Source organism: Perissodus microlepis, chromosome 18 (assembly GCF_051167445.1).
Source record: "Perissodus microlepis isolate ML-2025 ecotype Zambia chromosome 18, ASM5116744v1, whole genome shotgun sequence".
Taxonomy (NCBI): domain Eukaryota; kingdom Metazoa; phylum Chordata; class Actinopteri; order Cichliformes; family Cichlidae; genus Perissodus; species Perissodus microlepis.
Genome location: NC_140478.1, coordinates 20,802,267 through 20,823,272, shown reverse-complemented (window position 1 = coordinate 20,823,272; position 21,006 = coordinate 20,802,267). Strand labels below are relative to the sequence as shown.

Below are 21,006 nucleotides of genomic sequence, written 5' to 3'. Positions count from 1 at the left end.
CCTATCAACACAATTTAAAAACTGGTATAAAGTCCACACTTTTTCCGTCAATTGTTCCGTCTGTCCTGCTCACATCTCCAGTGGTTGTCCACGTTGTCATTAACTCCACTTTTTTTATGCGCAACACAGATTTTCTGTGCGCAGAGACCGTGCCTGCAGTGCGCGATTGTGCATGCGCGCAGCTTAGAGGGAACATTGCTTGTAACTATCACTGAATTACTTTGATGATGGGAAAGTCTTAAAAACCGAGCCAGTGATCGATTCATTTTATAGACAGTGACGGTCTGAAAGCAAACATGAAAAAACCTTTTGGGTTATTTCTCTTTGATTTTTTTCTGGATTTGATTTTTTTTTAATGCATCTCACTACGATCCACTTTAGGTGGATCTCTAGACATTAAAGGCATATAGACATGGTACATTTTGCTACTTTTATGTTTGACAACTGGCTCTCTGAAAACTTCAGGACAGAAGAGAAGAACCTTGCAGCTAAATCTGATGAATCTAGAATTCATCAAAGCGCAGGCAAGTGCTATCACATCAAGCACTTTGCACCTGGGACTTAATGGGGTCTAAGGGTACAAGAGCGAACAAGAACATTAGTGCAGTTCAAAACAGCAACAGCGCTCCAGCATACACCGGAACATAAAGTTGCAGGAGGGCAAGGTGGAGGAGGAAAAGGAACACAGTTGTTTTTATAAGATCAATATCCTATTCCATGGTCAGCTGCACATATTTCCCTTTTCTTCATTTTCCTTCTTCTTTTTTTTTCTTTTTTTTACATTTACAGTTCGGACAGCAGAGAAACACTGAAGTGCATTAACCATGCATGCAAAGCTCAAGCAAACAACAACTTTATAAGATTAAGACTGTAAGACCAAATATCTCACTCAACTGCACCTCTTCCAAGAATATAAAGAAAAGAACAACTAAATACAATCACAGTCTCCCCCAAAAAGTTAGCCTGCTGTGTAAAATGTAAATAAAGACAAAATGCAATTAAGTGCAAATCTCATGCACCTATATTTTATCCACAATCGAACATAGAAAATATATGGAAAATTGTACCATTTTCTTTCACGATGCTCCAAGTGTTTTCAGATATTGAAAGGTCTGGACTGTAGGCAGAGCAGTTCAGCTGGACTCTTCTAATAGTTGTAATAGCTGGATTATTACGTCATGGATTAATAGCTGGTTCATCATTGTTTGGCTGAAATATGTATCACTTTTAGAAAAAGACGTCATCTGGATGGGTGCAATGCTGCTCCAAAAACTGTGTAAATGTTTCTAGATGTCCAGATGGGCCGCCAGTTCCATAGACACATGATGGAGGTACATCGTATGGAGGGTCACATATGGTTTCTTATTTGAATGACAGAGCTTTAATCTGCATCTGTAGATGGCAGGGTGAACCATGTTCACACAGTGATTTCTAAAAGTGTTCCTGAGCCTGTGGAGTGATTTCCATGACTGAGCCATGCTTGTTTTTAGTGCAGTGGCACCTGAGGACGTGAATTATTGCTAAACACACATTGTTTCTTATATTGTGTATGAATCTGGGAACTGAGAAAAAAAATCTTCTTGGTACATCCAATCATGTTAAGGACCCGTTACCAGTTAACCAAATGCACGTTAACCTCCGTTATTATTAGAGTTTTTACACTTTGATGGATGAAAGTGGTTCAGTCCTTCTTGAATGAATAGGGAAGTGAGGGATGTTGTTCATTATTCTCTGACATTTTACAGCCCAAAAAATGTCACCTTATTAATAATGAAAATTAGCTGCAGCTATAATTGATATATGCTCATCTTTAATTTTCACCATACCACTGACTGGATACTGTGTCCTCTTCTACGTGTGACTTGGCAGAGTCAAAGTCGAGAAAACTCACAACTCTCAAAACAAAAGTGAAGACAAAAAGGAAAGTGACTGATGATTATGGGCAAATTTACCAGCGAGAATAGATGGACACAGGTGTTTGCTCTCTTGAAATTTAATGAAATGAAAGCACAAAAACAAATAAAAAAACAAAAAAACAACAAATGTCACCCAGTGAAATGCACAACACCAGCCACTATAAACCCAAACTCACTGCCTGTTCCCAGACCAATGAACCATCTAGTCTGCCTTAATGTGACCTTCACTTTAAAGTCCAAACAAATACAAACAGGAATACACACCGTTTAATCCTTCCTGATCCTTTGGTGTCCACTCAGAGACGGACATTGCTGGATCTGAGGTGAAGACGTGAATGCAAACAACAAACGGTGGGAATATCTCTATTTGAACTTTCTTTATTTCTATTTTATTCTACTCTACCTCTTCATTTTTAAGGAAAATTAATACTCTATTTGTCTTACATTTATTTGAAAGGTGTAGTCCATTTGGCATACAGTTTTACATTCATAAAAAGGTGAGCTATGAAAATTTAATGTCTTGCTAAAGTTCAAGCTGCTAATCAAATGTCAAGGTCAGGGGTTGCAAACCTGAGGCTCTGGAGCTTCACGTGGCCCATCTCAGCTGGCTACCTGAAGCTTTGTTAAAAAAAACAAAATCTATATAAAATGACTCTTATGTTTGTAACATAAGAACAGAAAAAAAATCAGAAGACAGTCTTGTGTAGCAGAACATTTCCTTTTCCTCTTAAGTACAAATTTTAAATCTGACATATTTATTTCATGACCTTTAGGAGGAAGCCTGACGCCACAGTTGAGAACCACTAGATTATACATAACTCTTACTAAAACTAGCTTGACATCAACAATAAAATATTGCTTGGTGCATTAGTATTAACAGCTGAATAACGTCACACAGTCACAGAGGTCATTTATTCTGCAGGATAAGTGCTTTTGGTTTTAATAATGATTTTGCTTATAATTTGTATTTTTGCTTCGGTTTGATTTTAATGCAGGATCATTCCTCGTAGAAATACATAAATGTGTCCAGTTTTCAAGTGACCTTAAGCTCTTATAAAAAGTCCTAACAGCAGATGGCTCTTCCTCCTTCATCACTTCTGTCGCTCACCCTCTTTCTCACCCTCTTTTCTTTTTGTTCTGTCCCGCTCTTTGCCTCTCTCTGGGCTTTCCTCCAGTTTTACGCGATGAGCTGATGGCCAACAAACAAACATTGGCCCCGGTCCTCGGCAGGCAGAGAGGACACAGAGCAGCAGGGCAGAACAGCAAGGTTGCTATATCACTTTCCGCATGATCCCTCTGCAACGCCTACTCACTGTACCTCACCAGCTGCACCACCGCTTTTCAGAGCGAGATGATAGCTGCTTAAAAATTTTCAGTTGAGGGCAGTGACACGGTGCAGCAAGCAGGGAAACCACTCTTAAGTTTATGAAAAGTTAAATGACCTCTGACTTTTGCTCTTATGGATAAATCATTGCTCTTGCACAGCACTCATACCTGGTCACCGGTATGAGGTGGCAGGAGGCTGAAAGGAGTTGTTTTGTAGTAAAATATTCTAAACATATAGAATCTGGTGGGTTAAAAAATGTTTCCAGTCAGCAGAGAGGACTGCAAAGTTACAGATAAATGGTTATTATTGAAGTAGATATGCGACGATAAATGGACTAATTTAATTCCAAAAGACCAAAATTCCTTTGTGTAAATGAAGTGCAATGACGGATGACCATATCAGATTTTCTTAGCCATTCAAAAGCTTGAAAAGTTTCTTATTTAAATAATGAACAATACTGTACAAAATACGATGTGATCTGAGAATACATCTATCATTCATTAGCTGCTGGTTCACTCAGTCCTGTGGTTTGTGGTGCTGCAGTTTCAACAAAAACACAAAATGATGACATCTGTGAAAGTAAGATGTGTTGCAGGACTCTTGCACTAGACTGCTCTGTGTGCTTAAAAAACAGGCAGGTGAGCTTATATGCTGATGATGTTTGTGAGGAAGCTTGGGCCAAATTTGATGCTTCAACTCTGTGGGTGAAAATCACACCAGACAACACAGCCTTCATGTTTCCCACTGATGTGAAATAGACTTGGTGATTGTAAAGGGTTGTATTTGCAGTGCTTAGCTGTTAGCTGACCTTCAATAAAATAAAGAGGATATTTAATATCTGTTTGAAGGACGAAGATTCATATACAGCACTGTGCAAAAGTCTTGAGTCACCCCTCATTTCTTTATATTTTGCTTCCAAGAAGTCAGCTTAATTTTTTAAAAAGTGATCTTTTGCAATAATTCATGCTTTCTTCGGTCTTTCGCAGTTTTTCTTTGGACATTGGCTGCCTTTTCACTCACTTTCAGTCCTGTCCTTGTAATTGATCGTTTTATGAGGAGTGTTTATTGAGCCACTTAACACTGATGTGGATTATTGATTATTATGAATTATTTAAGCATAAAAAGGCACCTAACCCGAGAGATGAACCAAGTCAAGTATCAATGTATTTGTGTAGCACATTTAAAACCTCAGTTGACAAAAGTTCTCCACAGTAAAAGCCTGGATATGATGATCAAAGAAAGCCAGCGAGTATCAATCTTTTTTTGATTGAGTGATTGCACAACTCTTTTACCAGCAGTGTTGGGGATATGTATCCGATGTCAAAATTCTGTAATTGCAAATGCATAATAATGCTATCAGATATTCATCCACCATGCAACACCATCTGAAAGGCATCTGATTATCAAAAGCTTGATTTTTCAGCACGACAGTGCATGACAATGTTCTACAATAACACACAATGAAACTATATAAGTCATGGATTGGCCTCAGCACATTACTGAAACTTTAGTGAAGCCTGAGATCAGAAGTCAGGCGACTTAAAAAAAACAGACAGGTTGTGTAGAAGAATAAAGGTGGTCACAGCAAATATTGATGTTCACATTTTGTTAAAAGTGCACAAACTCTATTTTTTTCCATGTATTTTTGCAGATGTTTCAAGAAATCAGTGCATCTATTTCCCATTTTCCTAGCAAAATACAAAGAAATGAGGGGTGTTTTGCACAGTGCTGAATGTGCGTGTGAGTGACACATACACAAAAAGCCTGTTTTGACTCGAAGGACATGACAGCCATTTTCTGTTAGCCAAGATGAGCCCAGAGGGTGGAAATTATCACAGCATGACCTCCATCCCTGACACACACACCAGTGCAACACCCCCACTCCAACCTTTTAACTCCGTGTTAAAAGGTTACAGATTTTCACTCTTTCAACACTTGAGCGAGCATGATAGCAAAGTTCTCTCCGCTATCCTTTTGGAAAGTGACGCCGGGTGTAAAGGTTTAATCGCCCACCATGTCAGATACATCAGGGCTTCTTGTCATCAGAGTCCCACCTCTGTCGCTTTGATTCGCTTCCACTCAATCTGCCTGCTTGTTCCTCATCTCTGCCTCATTTTAGCATCTTTTCCTGTGACTCTCTTAGAGGTGTTCTGGCAATCAGAGCACTCATGTGTCCTGACTGACCTCTTTAACAGAAACCCGTAATAGCTGGAAGAAACAATGTTACCAATTTAATTACTCAGGCAAACATTGTGGAAGCCTCAAGAATGAAGATTGGGAGCTCTTATGTTAATCAGAGGTAGAGTTTTTAAAAATAATGAATCAGCTGATCAGCTGTCAGTCAAAAGAATCAGAGACTGTATACAGGGAGTGCAGAATTATTAGGCAAATGAGTATTTTGTCCACATCATCCTCTTCATGCATGTTGTCTTACTCCAAGCTGTATAGGCTCGAAAGCCTACTACCAATTAAGCATATTAGGTGATGTGCATCTCTGTAATGAGAAGGGGTGTGGTCTAATGACATCAACACCCTATATCAGGTGTGCATAATTATTAGGCAACTTCCTTTCCTTTGGCAAAATGGGTCAAAAGAAGGACTTGACAGGCTCAGAAAAGTCAAAAATAGTGAGATATCTTGCAGAGGGATGCAGCAGTCTCAAAATTGCAAAGCTTCTGAAGCGTGATCATCGAACAATCAAGCGTTTCATTCAAAATAGCCAACAGGGTCGCAAGAAGCGTGTGGAAAAACCAAGGCGCAAAATAACTGCCCATGAACTGAGAAAAGTCAAGCGTGCAGCTGCCAAGATGCCACTTGCCACCAGTTTGGCCATATTTCAGAGCTGCAACATCACTGGAGTGCCCAAAAGCACAAGGTGTGCAATACTCAGAGACATGGCCAAGGTAAGAAAGGCTGAAAGACGACCACCACTGAACAAGACACACAAGCTGAAACGTCAAGACTGGGCCAAGAAATATCTCAAGACTGGTTTTTCTAAGGTTTTATGGACTGATGAAATGAGAGTGAGTCTTGATGGGCCAGATGGATGGGCCCGTGGCTGGATTGGTAAAGGGCAGAGAGCTCCAGTCCGACTCAGACGCCAGCAAGGTGGAGGTGGAGTACTGGTTTGGGCTGGTATCATCAAAGATGAGCTTGTGGGGCCTTTTCGGGTTGAGGATGGAGTCAAGCTCAACTCCCAGTCCTACTGCCAGTTTCTGGAAGACACCTTCTTCAAGCAGTGGTACAGGAAGAAGTCTGCATCCTTCACGAAAAACATGATTTTCATGCAGGACAATGCTCCATCACACGCGTCCAAGTACTCCACAGCGTGGCTGGCAAGAAAGGGTATAAAAGAAGAAAAACTAATGACATGGCCACCTTGTTCACCTGATCTGAACCCCATTGAGAACCTGTGGTCCATCATCAAATGTGAGATTTACAAGGAGGGAAAACAGTACACCTCTCTGAACAGTGTCTGGGAGGCTGTGGTTGCTGCTGCACGCAATGTTGATGGTAACAGATCAAAACACTGACAGAATCCATGGATGGCAGGCTTTTGAGTGTCCTTGCAAAGAAAGGTGGCTATATTGGTCGCTGATTTGTTTTTGTTTTGTTTTTGAATGTCAGAAATGTATATTTGTGAATGTGGAGATGTTATATTGGCTTCACTGGTAAAAATAAATAATTGAAATGGGTATATATTTGTTTTTTGTTAAGTTGCCTAATAATTATGCACAGTAATAGTCACCTGCACACACAGATATCCCCCTAAAATAGCTAAAACTAAAAACAAACTAAAAACTACTTCCAAAAACATTCAGCTTTGATATTAATGAGTTTTTTGGGTTCATTGAGAACATGGTTGTTGTTCAATAATAACATTATTCCTCAAAAATACAACTTGCCTAATAATTCTGCACTCCCTGTATTAAAGATGGACATGATGATGAAATCACCCGTTGACTGGTTGGTTGGTTGGTTACTAGGCTTCATTTTGAAGGTTCAGTTTTTATAACTTTAGCTTTAAGTAACCAGTGGATGAAGTACTAAGTTATTGGTTAATAGATAAAAGCCTGAGCCTGGTTCTGCCAGAGGCTTCTTCCTGTTAAAATTGAGTTTCTTCCCCACTGTCATCAAGTGTTTGCTAATGGCGGTCACCTGATTGTTTGGGTTTTCTCTGTATTACTCTATGGTATTTGCTTCACCTCATCTTGAGGCGACTGTTGTTCTGATTTGAAGCTATATAAATAAAACTGAATTGAATTGACAAACATACTTATAAATTAGTCCCAAATAAACCACATCACTGGACAACCTGACAAGTCCACTGATTTAATTAGTCTAAGTGAAGCCCAGCAATGGGAGGGGATAGTGATAATTCACACGTTTAAACTCGCATTAGTTTAAACTCATAAGTTTCATTCTAAATATATGGAAGTGTTACAAAAGTGGAAATTACAGAACAAAACAATTTTATCTACTAGGCAATAAATATGTTTGTTTTTAAAGCTATAAAGCTTTATGCTGTAGGAGCTAAACTTGCTTCTGATTAACTGCAGACTTTGGCCCTCATGCATTGGCTTAATTCTTCAGCACTGTAGGTCACTGTATGGCAGCATCAACAGAGGTTTTGAGATAGAGGAGAAAAAAAGCAGTATGATTATGTTTCAGACAAAAATTGGGAACCTAGATTCACTAGCAACACTTAAACTTTCATTGTTGTCATCATTATTATTATTCATGACATGTTCGCTTTTTCAAAAAGTCCAACTTTTCAGTTAAACAAAACATAAAAAAGGAGATTCGTGTAACATCACAAGTCAAAAGATAAACAGAAACTGCATGACATAACACCTCTGTGCCTGCAAACCGCCCGGAGATAAAACTGAAGGTGAAGTCAAAGTATTTACAGTCTTGTGATGGAAATGCCAATGAGAGATGGGCTGGAAGGAAAGGAGAAGGTTAGGTTAAAAATGCTTCAGATGTTGCACCCACTCTAACAGCTCTTACCCTCACTAACAGCTTTACTTTTGATATAAGAAAGATTAACAACCATTCAGATGTGTTTACATGTGTGTGTGTGTTTGTGTGCATAACTGTAAGAGAGAGAGAGAGGACGAGAGCAAAGGAGTAAGACACTGGAACATAACCACATCAAGAGCAGAGCGCAGCAGGGCAGGCGAAACCAAAGGCCTGTTCCACAGGGGAAGTGATTAAGGCGTTGCACAAGGCCCACAGGGAGCAAAAGGGCAGAAAAGAGAGCTCATTATCCATAATGTGGAAGAAGAGTTATTCTCGCCACAGAGTCACACACACACTCTCACAATATTACTCAAAAATCCATCTTCTGAACCGAGTGATAGTAAATATGCTGCTCTGGAGATGGGCTGTTATTTGGGTTAAAGACAGTCAATGAAGAAGTTTGGGATGGGAGAGGGGGGGAGGCAGCCGTTAGGGACTGGAAGATGACTTGTTCTCAGTTGCATGCAGCAATGAATTCGACTGTATTAATAGATTAAAAAACGTAATATTGTGTTCCAATGATTTTTTACAGCTTAATACAAGACAGATGTACTTCGTTGCTCTTGTCATAGTGTATTTTGAGTTTTACAGGTCAGGCTCTCGGAGCAGTCTCTTCTGCTTAACCATTGGCTGGAGCCTATCACAGCTACCACAGGGTGAGAGGTGGGGTACCATGGACAGGTCGCAGCCCATCGCACGGCTAACACAGAGAGACACAACCATTCATACCTATGGGAAATTCAGAAATATCAACTAACCTAACCCCACTAAAACATTTATAATATGTTTACTTTAACACCTAATGACAAGTAATGAAATAAGAAAGAAACCACTCAGTTCAGAAGAGTTACCCCCAATCGAGGGGAAAGAGTTAAAAACATTGCTTGTTTCGCTCACAACAGAACTTAACCAGGAATATGACAACAAATTCAAGATTGTGACTTTTGCCCATGGTGCAGTATTGTGAATAATCAGTCCACGGATCAATAATAATAACCAATTAAGCATTAATATAATTTATCAAGCAAAACTGCTGCAACAAGTGATTTCTAGACATCCCACAGCTATAAATAACAAATAATTAATTCCTCCTTTAAAATAAATTTAGAAATACATAAAATGAAGAGCTGCACTTCATTATTTTCATTTTCATAAATGAGTAGAGTGAGAAACACAAAGAAGTCATCAACTTATTGGCAAAAGCAAAGTCGGTCCATAGCCTGTTTTTCTGTTGACCTAAGCCGAAACGTAAACACACAAAAAATAAGCCTACTTTTATTTATGTTCATTAATAGTCTGATAAATTACTCACATGGAAAACAAATCATTGTGTTTCAGTTTCAGATCATCAGCGTCAATTTTCTTCCGTTGTTTCTTCTGTGTCTCTCTCAAACTTACATGAAGGTGTTACCAAAGCCTGCAGACTCTTAAATATGCAACTGCTGGTCAGTTAAAAATAAACAGGTGGTCTGTTCAGCCGCTTCCCTGGAGGTCACCGCAGTTCCCAGGAGGTCACAGATCTGCATGTTTGATTTGGCCAAATGCCCACCCTCCCATTTATCCTGGCTTGTGACCTCCTGTGGATGGGTTTGTATTTCCTCACAGTCTCAAACCAGAAATCCTTCACGTGAAAGGCAAATTTGTTAACCACTACACCAAGAAGCCACCAGGTCACTTAAAAAGAAACGCCATATTGCAGTTCCGTTCAGGCTCTCTGACATCCTACCTGGTTGATGATGTAGATGCCGTAATCAATCTTCTGGCGTCTGAGAATAGGGTGGAGGTAGTGGAGCCAGTACTTTAGATGATTCTCTCTGTGACGAAACGGGATGATGATGGCCACCTACACAACAGGGACAGTTTCAGCTCATTACCTGATTGTACTGAATGTGTAGATTTATTATAGATCATATCCCAGACATTACCACTTGACTGCCACGACCTAAACCTGGTTCTGTTGGAGGTTTCTTCCTGTTCAAAATGAAGTTTTCCTTGAGCACCTTGAGGTCACTGTTCTTGTAATGTGGCACTATAAACACACTGAATCAAACCGAATGACCACAAACACACACCAACTAAATCTCTAACACGAGTGAACTGTTATTTCCACAGCTCCTGCTAATGTCACAGTGAACATAAAGCGGGTTCTTATCCATAATGAATAAAGCACGCCAAGTGAGCAGAGCTCACTGGCATCGCATACTTGAGACAAATTAAGGGGCCGTGTCTCTGAACTTGAAGCGAGTCATTTTCAGGTGTCCAAGGTTGAACCGTAATCTCCTCTGTGAGTTCATGGTAATTTTGTGTTCAGATGAAGATTGGCAGAAAACTAACCTTGGTTTCTGTATAGTTAAGCACCGAAATTGCCCAGATACTCAAAGAGGTGTCATGTAGAGGAGAAAGTCAAACACTGAAAATGCTGAAATTAGGAAGTTCTCAAAAAAGCTGCCCTCCACACCAATATAGCAATGTTTCATTTGTCTCCATTAATTTAAATCTAGTAAAAGTGAAAATGAACTCCAGTAAAAGAGAGCTGATCAATCAAAGTTAAATGACAACATCAGTAAAGAAAAGGTGAGTCACAATTTTTGTGATATATATATTAACTTCAAATTTTGACTGTCTGAGGATCTTCTCTGCCGCATCGCTGCATGCGCGTTTGTGTTTTTAGTCTTCTTGCAGGTGTTGAAGTGAAGATGGGAATCGTGGTCATCAGCAATGCCATGATCCCTGGTGGCACTGCTCCACCTGGTGTGCCAGTGCTCCTATACAAGCAGCTCACTGGCTGATATGAAACCGAGACGTTAGCGAACGTTGAACTTAAGGTCAGTGTCAGATCTGAATTCTGTCTGTAGCCTGTAATGTTTAAAGGTTCAAATCGCTAATATTCAACTATCACATTTGACCAGTGTTACCTTTAGCTGTCAGAAGATCTATAAATGCTATGAAATAAAATGTATCACCCATTCTTTTTGAAAGCATCACGCACCCCATTTTATGTGCACTCACAGAGAGCCTGAAGCAGAAAACCTGAGTTAACAGAGAAAGTTGATAACCACCGATTTGAAAACAGTCTCAGGCTGTGGTTAAAAGGTTTATTTAACAAGGTAATGCAAAGAAAGCCTGGCTATGGACTAAGTCGTGCAGATGGTGATCCCCTAGTAACCACTGGTTACTTGGGAAAATGTGTATTCACTCACCAGTTGGTTGCTAAGGGTAAATATAGGTTTGCATAGAAGTTGGGGCACCAAACACCCCCCCCCAAAGCAAACTGCTGCGGTTGCCTGTAGTTTCAACTCAACAATTGCTCACTGAGCCCAAACAAACGTTCCCCTTCAAAATAAAAGTTGCACCATTTAAAACAAGTTAGTTACTTATTCAAATTTCAGTATCGCTCAGCGATTTTCCAGGCAATTCTCCGTCTTCAAAGCAAACTACGAACTCTGAGTCAACACCTCATAAAAAAATGAAATAACAGTCTGTACCTTTTTTAATTGGGTATGTTGTATTGTGTTAGCTTTTCATAATTTTGTCTATTTCAACATTTTTGTTTAGTACCTCATCATTGTGACTTCGTCTAAGTCTCAGGCACTTTATCAGGCACTAAATCTCATCTTTTATTTTTATACTGGGAGAAGCTGACTTCTGCTAGAATATATTTACAATGTGAAATATAGTTTATTCAAATGTTGTGAAATACAAATAGCGATGCATCTACAGACCTTCCATCTGGGCCGACAGTCTGGAGGCGTGTATCGGCCTCCCTCGGTCACATTGGGATTTTCTTTCTGCACTCGTTCCATCGTCATCTGGGAGCTGAACTCGATCAACAAACGCCCCACTGAGGAAAAGAAAAGAGACAGAGAAAGTGAAGAGAAAAGCATTAGTGGGATGAGTTGGGTAACAGACTAGACAGGGCATGAAAGAAGTGAAAGAAAAAAGACATGATGGGGGGAAAGAAAACAAGAGAGGGAATGAGGAACACGGAGCAAATGCTTTTAGCTTCAAAGCAACACTATACGTGTATCAAAGGGATGTGTGAGGAAATAATGATTTCAAGGGATATGTTTCGCATAATGCTTCATTTAATAAGACGCACAGGCTTTGGAAAACCCATACTCCTAAAAAACAAACAAACAAAGACTTTGAAGTCAGATGTGTAAACACATGGAAAGTAATTATGCAGCTTAGTGATAAACCCACATCATACAGTATGTTACATCTCTGCAAATCAATCCTTTGAGTACTGATGAGTCAAAATCTATCAGTGTGCAAGTGTGTTTATGTGCATGAGACCAAATTAAAAGAAAGATATGCTTTAAATCTCCGGCCTGGATGATAAATCCAGCCCCTTGCTCTGAGAACCGCCATCATTAAAACACCCGAGAAAGCTTCGCTGTTTGGGCTCTGACCAAAGCCCCCAAACCACGGACCTCATTTCAACAAACCAGACTCTCAGCACTCATTCTCCAAACTGCGAAATGTCACTCATTAGTGCATGTCTTTCTTCAGCGGCCGGGAACTCATTAGCTCAAATCATCACGCATCATTTGATTCACCGAAAATATTAAGTAGCATTAAACAAAAGTATTACATGATTTTTATCATTCAAGGCAACAAAAACAAGCCCTGCTTATGTATCTTAATGCAGTTTATCTATATGTGACTGAAATCTTTAAATAGAAAAAGGACAGTCGGTGACTCGTTCTTCATTATCTGTATTACAGTGAACACTGTCACTGCACTACAGAGGAGAGAAGCACAGCGAGCGGCCATGAATGTTTTCAACAATATCAAATGTGTTTCAGTCTGCAGATGAAAATAATACTGCTGTTTAAATAATCTCTATATTTCTGAGTTGTTCAGATTTTTGGCATTCAAGTATTTTAACCTGTTCTCACAGTTAATACAAAAGAAAAACTTCAGCAGGGCCGTGGTATAGCATTTCGTACATGATAAATCTGGTGTAAATTTTTACCTGATATTGTGGCACCATGTTCTTACGTTCCCACGTTCCCTAGCTCGCATAAGGAGACAAGCAGACGTCTCAGAGAGAAGGAGCTGCAAGTGATTCTCTAACGAGAATTTAGTACACAAAAAACAACCTCCAACAAACTACAATACTTTAGCAGGGAACAGTTTTATTGCATATTTTCCAATGGTGGAAAAAACAAACTTGTTTCACCACTTGAGGCAAAAAACCCACCATTGAGTACAACCAGGACACGAGGACAGATGAAGAGACACGTGCGGCAGGATGATGTGCGACTGCAGAAAAACAGGTTAGAAAGCTTGACTTAAATTGAGAAATGTTTATTTTATTATGTGACAATGTTGTGCACCTGCTGAGAAGTTGCAAGGCTAAGTTACTGAAATGTTAAGCGGTTATGTTATCTACTTTGAGACTTTTACATCATCAGACTGATCTTTTCCCCACTGAAAAGCCTAAATAAGTTGCAAAATACACTTTTAAGCAATAAAGTGCCAGATTTACCAAATATGATACTAATTAAAACTCATATATGCAAATTTATATTTAATTATTAAAAAAAATAAAATCAGAAGGTTCAATAAGGACCCCGTTTGTCCCCCAAAATTGAATTTTCTGGCAATTATTTTATAATTTAGGCTTTAAAGGGTTAAAATTCCCATTGAAAACAATATTACTGTGCTTGTATATGACTTGCTGTGTCGCTGTTGCACTATAATACTGCTGCTCGCACCTCGTGGCAATGACTTCACACTTTGAATTAGGCAGTCTGTCATCAATGACAAGGATGGAAAACGTCCTTCATTTACTTACACGTATAAATGCTGCTGCCTTCAAACTGTAATCACCAATAAAACATTGTTGGTGATTTCATTTTTTTCCTTCATCACCATGACATCATTTTGAGGCTACATCATCCAACCTGTACTGTGCAGATGGTTGTTTATTATGAAAGCATTTACCTTTTTAAGCTTTGAACATTTTATCTAAAATCCATCCATCTTTTCCTCGACGACACTACAAGAAAAAAATTAAGGGAGTTTCCAGAAACCGTACGAACCCCGTGTTTTTAAAGCGGCTACGCTTGAAGGCCACGGAAAAAGTCTGTCCTCTTAGAAAGGATTAAGACGAAATGAGGGTGCACGCTTTACAGTCTCGCCGCAGAACCCATTTAGGGTGTTTTGCCGGGAGCGTCTTGCCTCCTGCTTAATCACTGAACGTTGGACTGTCAGTTTCAAACAGTTACAAAAATTAACTCATCGAAAACGTACACGTGAGAGGGATTCAACTGTGTTTGCTGTAAGTTTTGCCAGACTGTAACTTCTCAAACATTTAGATAATTACAGCTAAAGCAGTGATTATGCATCAGTGTACATGGATTGTATGATTCCCATTTGTAAGTATGTATATTTACTGTGCAGTAAACAATCTACTTTCAACATACTTTTGGTGGCCAAGGTGTGTCTTGTGTTGTATTATGTGAGTATGAACAGACAGTATTCGCAGCATCAGAGCACAGGAAAGAGAGGTGTGACTCGTAGAAGCCCACGAGACGATAATGGGCTTAACATTGATGCATGAGCTCTGTGTTGAGAGGTCTGCTCCAATCAACACCGTGCAGGTGAGGAGTGTAATCAATGGAAACAAGGTTACATGTCCATAACACACCTCTTTATCACACCACAAGAGCTGAATGCAAACAGTCCCAGCAGCCCCTGACTACTTCTACCCATCGCCCTCCATCCCCTCCGCACTCGGGTCTCTTTCTTCCTCGTTCCCCTCTCACACTAATGAGACAGAAAGTAGAACATGGTGTTTTCATCTTCTCTCTGTGATTTTTTTCCCCAAACTTAGTTTTCAGGCAGCTAAAACAAAACGGGGAGCTTACTGGATGTAACATAACATAGTATACTGTGGATTAGGTTTTCTGAAAACACAAGAAAACATTGGGCAAGGTTTTAGTTGTTCCTCTTGAGGATAAAAGCTGGTTTATGGGGAAAAATACCCCCAATAAATATAGATTAACATCATTGCAGCACAGGTCGTCCAAGTGTGACTCAAACTGATACTGCTACAATTTCAACTTCCCCTTCTTTACAATTCCAAATATGAACCGTTTAAAAACTGGGATGTATACATTCACTGGACATTTTATTAGGTACATCTCGGTCTGCAACGATCCTCAGGTAGGCTGTGGTGTTTAAACTATACTTGACTGCTATTAAGGTGCCCGTATCATTACACCATCATCCTGAACTGTTGATACAAGACAGAATAGATCGATGCTTTTATGCTGTTTACGCCAGACAATCTGAACGTTGTAGCAGAAATCAAGACTCATCAGCCCAGGCAATATTTCTCAATCTTCTGTTGTCCAATTTTGGTGAGCTCATGTGAAGCAGATATGGTCTTCTCCATACTTTGCTTGTAACATGTGGTTATTTGAGTTACTGTTGCCATCCCATCAGCTTAAAGCAGTATTTCTATTTTCCTCTGGCCTCTGGCATCAACAAGGCCTTTCTACCCAGAGGACTGCTGCTTACTGGACATTTTCTCTTCTTCATTCTCTGTAAACTCATGAGATGGATGTGCAGGAGAATCCCAGTAGATCAGCAGTTTCTGAAGTGCTCAGAACAGCCCATCTGGCACCAATAACCATGCCACTTTTGTTCCCTAAAGTTCCCTAAATCACCTTTCTTTGTCATTCTGATGCTCAGTTTGAATTTCAGCAGGTTGCTTTTACCATATCTAAATGCACATGGCAGCACATGATTGGCTGATTAGATAAGATATTTGATATTTTGAGTTTTGGTCACAACCACTTGTTAAAAGGATTTCATGAGTAGCAATTTTGGTAGCAATATCAAGACCACCAAAACAGCACACACTAGGCAATTAATGACAACAAACAAGACACTGATGATGGATTAGAAGCTGGGGTCCAAAGTGGCTTGCAAGGGGCAACAAAAGCAGTCTAATTAATGCACATTGTCTTTGATTTACTGATAAAATGCACAGAATGGTATCTGCAGCATTTAGATCTGGATATTTGAGGGGTGATTTGTCTCAGAGATTTATAAAGCATGATATCGAAAGATCTTAAAAACATAATCATAAAATAAAATAAATTGGCATTGTCATTACCACATGGTGAAAATGTACAGGTACAATTCAGTAATCTTGAAAAAGCACGGTGACATAGGTAGAGGAAACCTTTTAAAGATATACAGACTGTGTCGAGCCAGAACACACAAATAACAGAAAGAGAGCATTTTTGTGTTTGTGCATGTGTGATGCAGAAATGTGCAGGTTTGTGTATAAAATACACTTCAGCAGACAGTAATGTGTTGTACAATGATAGCAGTGGAATTATCTAACACACAGATACACACAAAACAGCCACAGACCCCTAACATGCTTATCTAAGTGGCAATATTACAGTAATACATTATAATCACACTCTTTGATCACTCTATCTGGGACACCTGCTGCACTTTGGGGAATGCAGAACTGCTTTATCTGCAGATATATACACATAACACACACACACACTATATGACAACCAAATTTTCCCCTCACAACAGTAATGAAACAAACGGCAGAGCTCTTAGATTAGCAGGACTCCCTTTCTCTTCCTCCCTTCCTGCCATTGTTGCTCCTATTCCTCCTCCACTGAACCTAGGATCCGTGGGCCCTAAGATGAAACAGATCAGTTTAATCTAGCTCTGCCAAGACTCCCCTCAGACCCCAGTGTTGCTACATACGGTGTAAAGGTTGCGTGTCTATGATACTTAGAATACTAACAGAGTTTCTCTTATTATCCGGTCTATCTAGACTGTATAAATAAAATGCAGAAATACCTTTAACAACTGTGGTTTAAGAAAGAAGTCTGGTTATATAGAAGGATACGAGAAAACTGCCCAACTTCTCAATTGATTTATAACCTCACTAAATATTTTCTGCATGACTTTATGGTCTCAATTGCTCATTTTATCTTACAGGATACAATATGATGCACGTTTTGTAAATTCTGACCTTCTTCAGAGTAAAACAGATGATTGCAAGGCTGCGCTTCTTTGCAATGGACAGTTTGCTAAAAAACAAAAGCAAAAAGAAGATGGCCATGACCAAAATGTGAATGATTACAGCTTAATGGTTTATATGACATGGTGGACACATCAATCATTTATATAAGACCCAAAAATGGAATAAATATCCATCAGATATAAAGATATAAGAAGAGAAATCTGACAAATAAATTATCAATGAAAACCAATTAACTTGTTTAATCCTGTGTTTACTCTTATGTAGCTGATTGCAAAAGGGTAATAAAGTGAATAAAAGCAGTTTGATACCCTTGTGCACTGACTCAGTAGCTTTCTTTGTCTTTCTCTTAAAGAATGAGTTCGTGTCAATAAGGCTGTGAATTGGTTTGTCCTCACAGAGTCCCTGGTCGGGCCATCTGACCATGCAAAACTGTACAACAGGCTGCCTGTTAATCAGCAGCCCTGTTCTGAGAGTTTCTGTGCCTTTGTGTTACTTAAGTGACAACTGAAGCGGCGCCAGGGTCAGATTTCTGAGAGCGGTTCTGAGTTTATAATTGAGTTTGGCTCTGTGGCCTCAGGAAGGGGAGGGAAATGAAAGTTAGAGAAAGTGAATAAATGAGAAGAAAAACGGACAGAAAGGAGAGCGAAAGCTGGAGGAAGAGGTTGTTCCTCTCCCTCCTGCTTCCCACTGACACACTCTGTGACAATAGAGACTTTCGGCTCCCTGAATCTTATTAGCCTGTCCACTCTCTCAATCTCTTTTCTTTCAATCATTTACAAGTGCCTCCACCGAGCGCAGGCCATAATTGAGAGTCTTCCCATTTTGATGAAAGAAAGAAAAAGAGCACGAGGTACAAATGGGTGTGGAGGAGAGAAAAGGGAAAAGAGTCAAAAGTCTTCACGTCAGGTACCTACTTCTGCTAACATAGCGTTCATTTTGTTTATCTTCAGCACACTTTGTCCTTGTGTTAGCGATTTTACACCCTCTTCCAAGACTCATTACTGTGGATTGTGAAAATCATCGATGGCAAAGGCTATGCTCAGCTGTGAAATCCTGCCCGTGTGTCTCTGTCTGCATGTTTGGGTAAATTTATTGGATCAGAGGATTAGAGGTATCTGAGAATCTCCTCGACATGCAAGAAACACATTATCTGGTCGAGTGGGTGTGTATCTATGCAGAACACCCAGCGTGCACCCAAACAGACGAGATAAAGGGTTAACCGTGGTGTATTTACACCGCACCAACAACAAGCACAAAAGGATGAAGAGAAAGCTACAGCATTCACAAACTCATAGCTTTGTTGTCACAAGTCATGTTGCTGGAAAATGAAATCCACCAGACAAAAAGGGAAACATGAATCTCAAGCAAAGGATAATGTGAAACTGGACTGTTTTGGATTTAAAAAAAAAAAAAGGTTGATGTTCTGCCGCTGTCTTTCAAACAGGATGTGTCAGACCACAAGAGACAGAATTTTCAAGACAAAATAATTTTCAAAGGACCTTGACAGAAAGAGAGAGAGAAAAAACTGAGCTTATCTTTTGCAGGGAAATGAACTGCTGTCTTGAAACAAAAAAAAAAATAAAAAAATAATGTGCTTCAAAAATGCCAGGAAATACTGTTAATACTTTCCTACAGAATATATAAAATAATGTAGCCATTAGAGGGACATAAAAAATGACTTACTACATGAGTATAAATCCAACATAAGGCCACAAGCTGAACAGGGGTGATCGTTTCTGCAAGTTAGCCAGGATTGACTCAGGTCTGAGTGAAGCAAATTCCATCAACAGACAGTAAACTGTGGGGGTGACTGTGCAGACATCGGCGTAGCTGCCAAATCTTAGACCCGTCCAACTACGTGTGAGATCCAAGTGGCAGATCAGCGCTGATATAAGTAAAGAAGAAGTCAGAACTGGAAAGCAATTGCTGAGTGTTTTCTTCAAAGTTTTTTCCACAGAATTTCAAGTTTTCAAACTGTTGCAACATCTCCCTCTGTATAATCTGTGAATCTCTGAGCTTCTGAGCTGATATATCATTAAAAACAGCCGTAAAAACCAACACAATCATACACTCGTGTCTTCAACCCAGGTGTGGCGGCAGTGGTACAAAAATCCAGGGTTGCACAACTGGCCCAGGTGATACCAACGTGGCAATACAGGCCAGCAGATGTGGTATCATTTTGGCCGTGTAGGGCAGGGTGTAAGCAACGAGCATAAAAGCAGCCTCTAGCAATCATTAGAAATTAAACAGGTAAGCTGAAATCTGGTGCAATAAAGACCACCAGGATGGCAACAGAAGCTTTTGTTTGCTGTTATTTCAACATAAATCAAATTTATTCTGCTTAGTTTTACTCAACATTTTAGCCATTGGCTGCTCAAACCCCAGTGGCTCCAGAGAAGCCTGCTTACAGTTTGAGAAATGCTGTATCATAGAGAAGATGTGCGATATTATCCAAGGACAAACATTGTGAACATTATCAATAAACCAGTTAGGACCCCAAAACACCTTCAGCAGTATCGCGATAAAAAGTGAGAGCTTGCTGAATAATAAGCAGGATTGAATGTTTAAGAAGTTCAGATATGTGTAAGTTATTTTACACACATCCTTTATTTTGTCTTTTCTCACAATTCTACTAAAACTTGTCATGAAGTATAATCAAAAACAAAAACGCTGCCAAAAGCATCTTCCTTTGCATTTGTTTTGCTCTCATGTTCAGATGTGTTAGCAGCCAAGAACTAGGAGATTTTTTTTCCTTATCAGGAAATGTTTTCTTTATTTACTGTCTGGTGTGATGCAAGAAAAACAATGTGTAAGCAAACAAGCCTTAACAAGAGATTTCATTAATGAGCGTGAATTTTAAGCAGGCTGATGAAAGTAATTACAGTGTGAAAAGCTGCAGATGCAAGTACTGATTGTACAAAAGCTTGTTTTTTTTTTGTAGTGCTGTTTCTTACATCTCGTAACAATACTTTTATCAGTGTAAAGTCCTAATTATCAGCAGCAGAGCTGTAGATCATCACCCAAACAAGCAAAGTAAAAAAGCAAAAACAAAAATAAAAACACTTAATGGCTCAAATCCACGCGCACAGTATGTTCACTGACTGTTTTTGCTCTGAGACGGAAGAAGCTGAAAGTAGGGTGCATGAAACAGATGGAGGATGCATGTAACACAACAACGTTTCCTGGCGGGGGGGGGGGGAGAATAAAGGTAAGAAAATAAAAGCACAAAAAGATGAACGATACAGTTTCAGATGCTGAAGGACGGCAGTTGGAGAACAAACACAGACAAAAAAAAAAAGAAATAACATGAAAACAGTAATAACACAGGAAACACAAAGTGATGGGGAGTGACAGATCGTGTAAGCCTGTGAGCCAGATGCTAAGCAACACCACTCCACACACTGCACTGCAGTTCTGCTACTGTAGTTGTTGCTTTTGTAATTTCCTCTGTGTCACAGGCTGTCATACACCACATATCAAGAGCCATTTACATTATAACACAGAGACTAGTGCGCTACAATTGATACAGAAACCCTGTTGTTGCCTCTTTGATTCATCACAACAGCCTTTAATTAACACGGATGTTATGTGATTGCTTTCATTTCTCTGTTTGTTTGTTTGCTAGCAGGATTAATCAAAAAGTTGCAGATGGATTAGCATGAAAATGTGACCAGAGGTGGGGGTTTGGTGCAAATTAGACGTGA

General features: G+C 39.6%; 1 protein-coding gene across 1 annotated transcript in view; it reads right to left on the bottom strand.

Annotated features, from left to right (window-relative positions):
* b4galt2 (UDP-Gal:betaGlcNAc beta 1,4- galactosyltransferase, polypeptide 2) overlaps window positions 1-21,006 on the bottom strand; it is a 204,582-nt gene that overhangs the window by 95,605 nt on the left and 87,971 nt on the right. The window contains exons 3-4 of the mRNA XM_084913342.1: window positions 11,988-12,106; window positions 9,992-10,108 (exon numbers count right to left, since the gene is read on the bottom strand). Of these exons, the coding sequence (XP_084769468.1) occupies window positions 9,992-10,108; window positions 11,988-12,106 (236 nt within the window). The remainder of the gene's footprint in view (window positions 1-9,991; window positions 10,109-11,987; window positions 12,107-21,006) is intronic.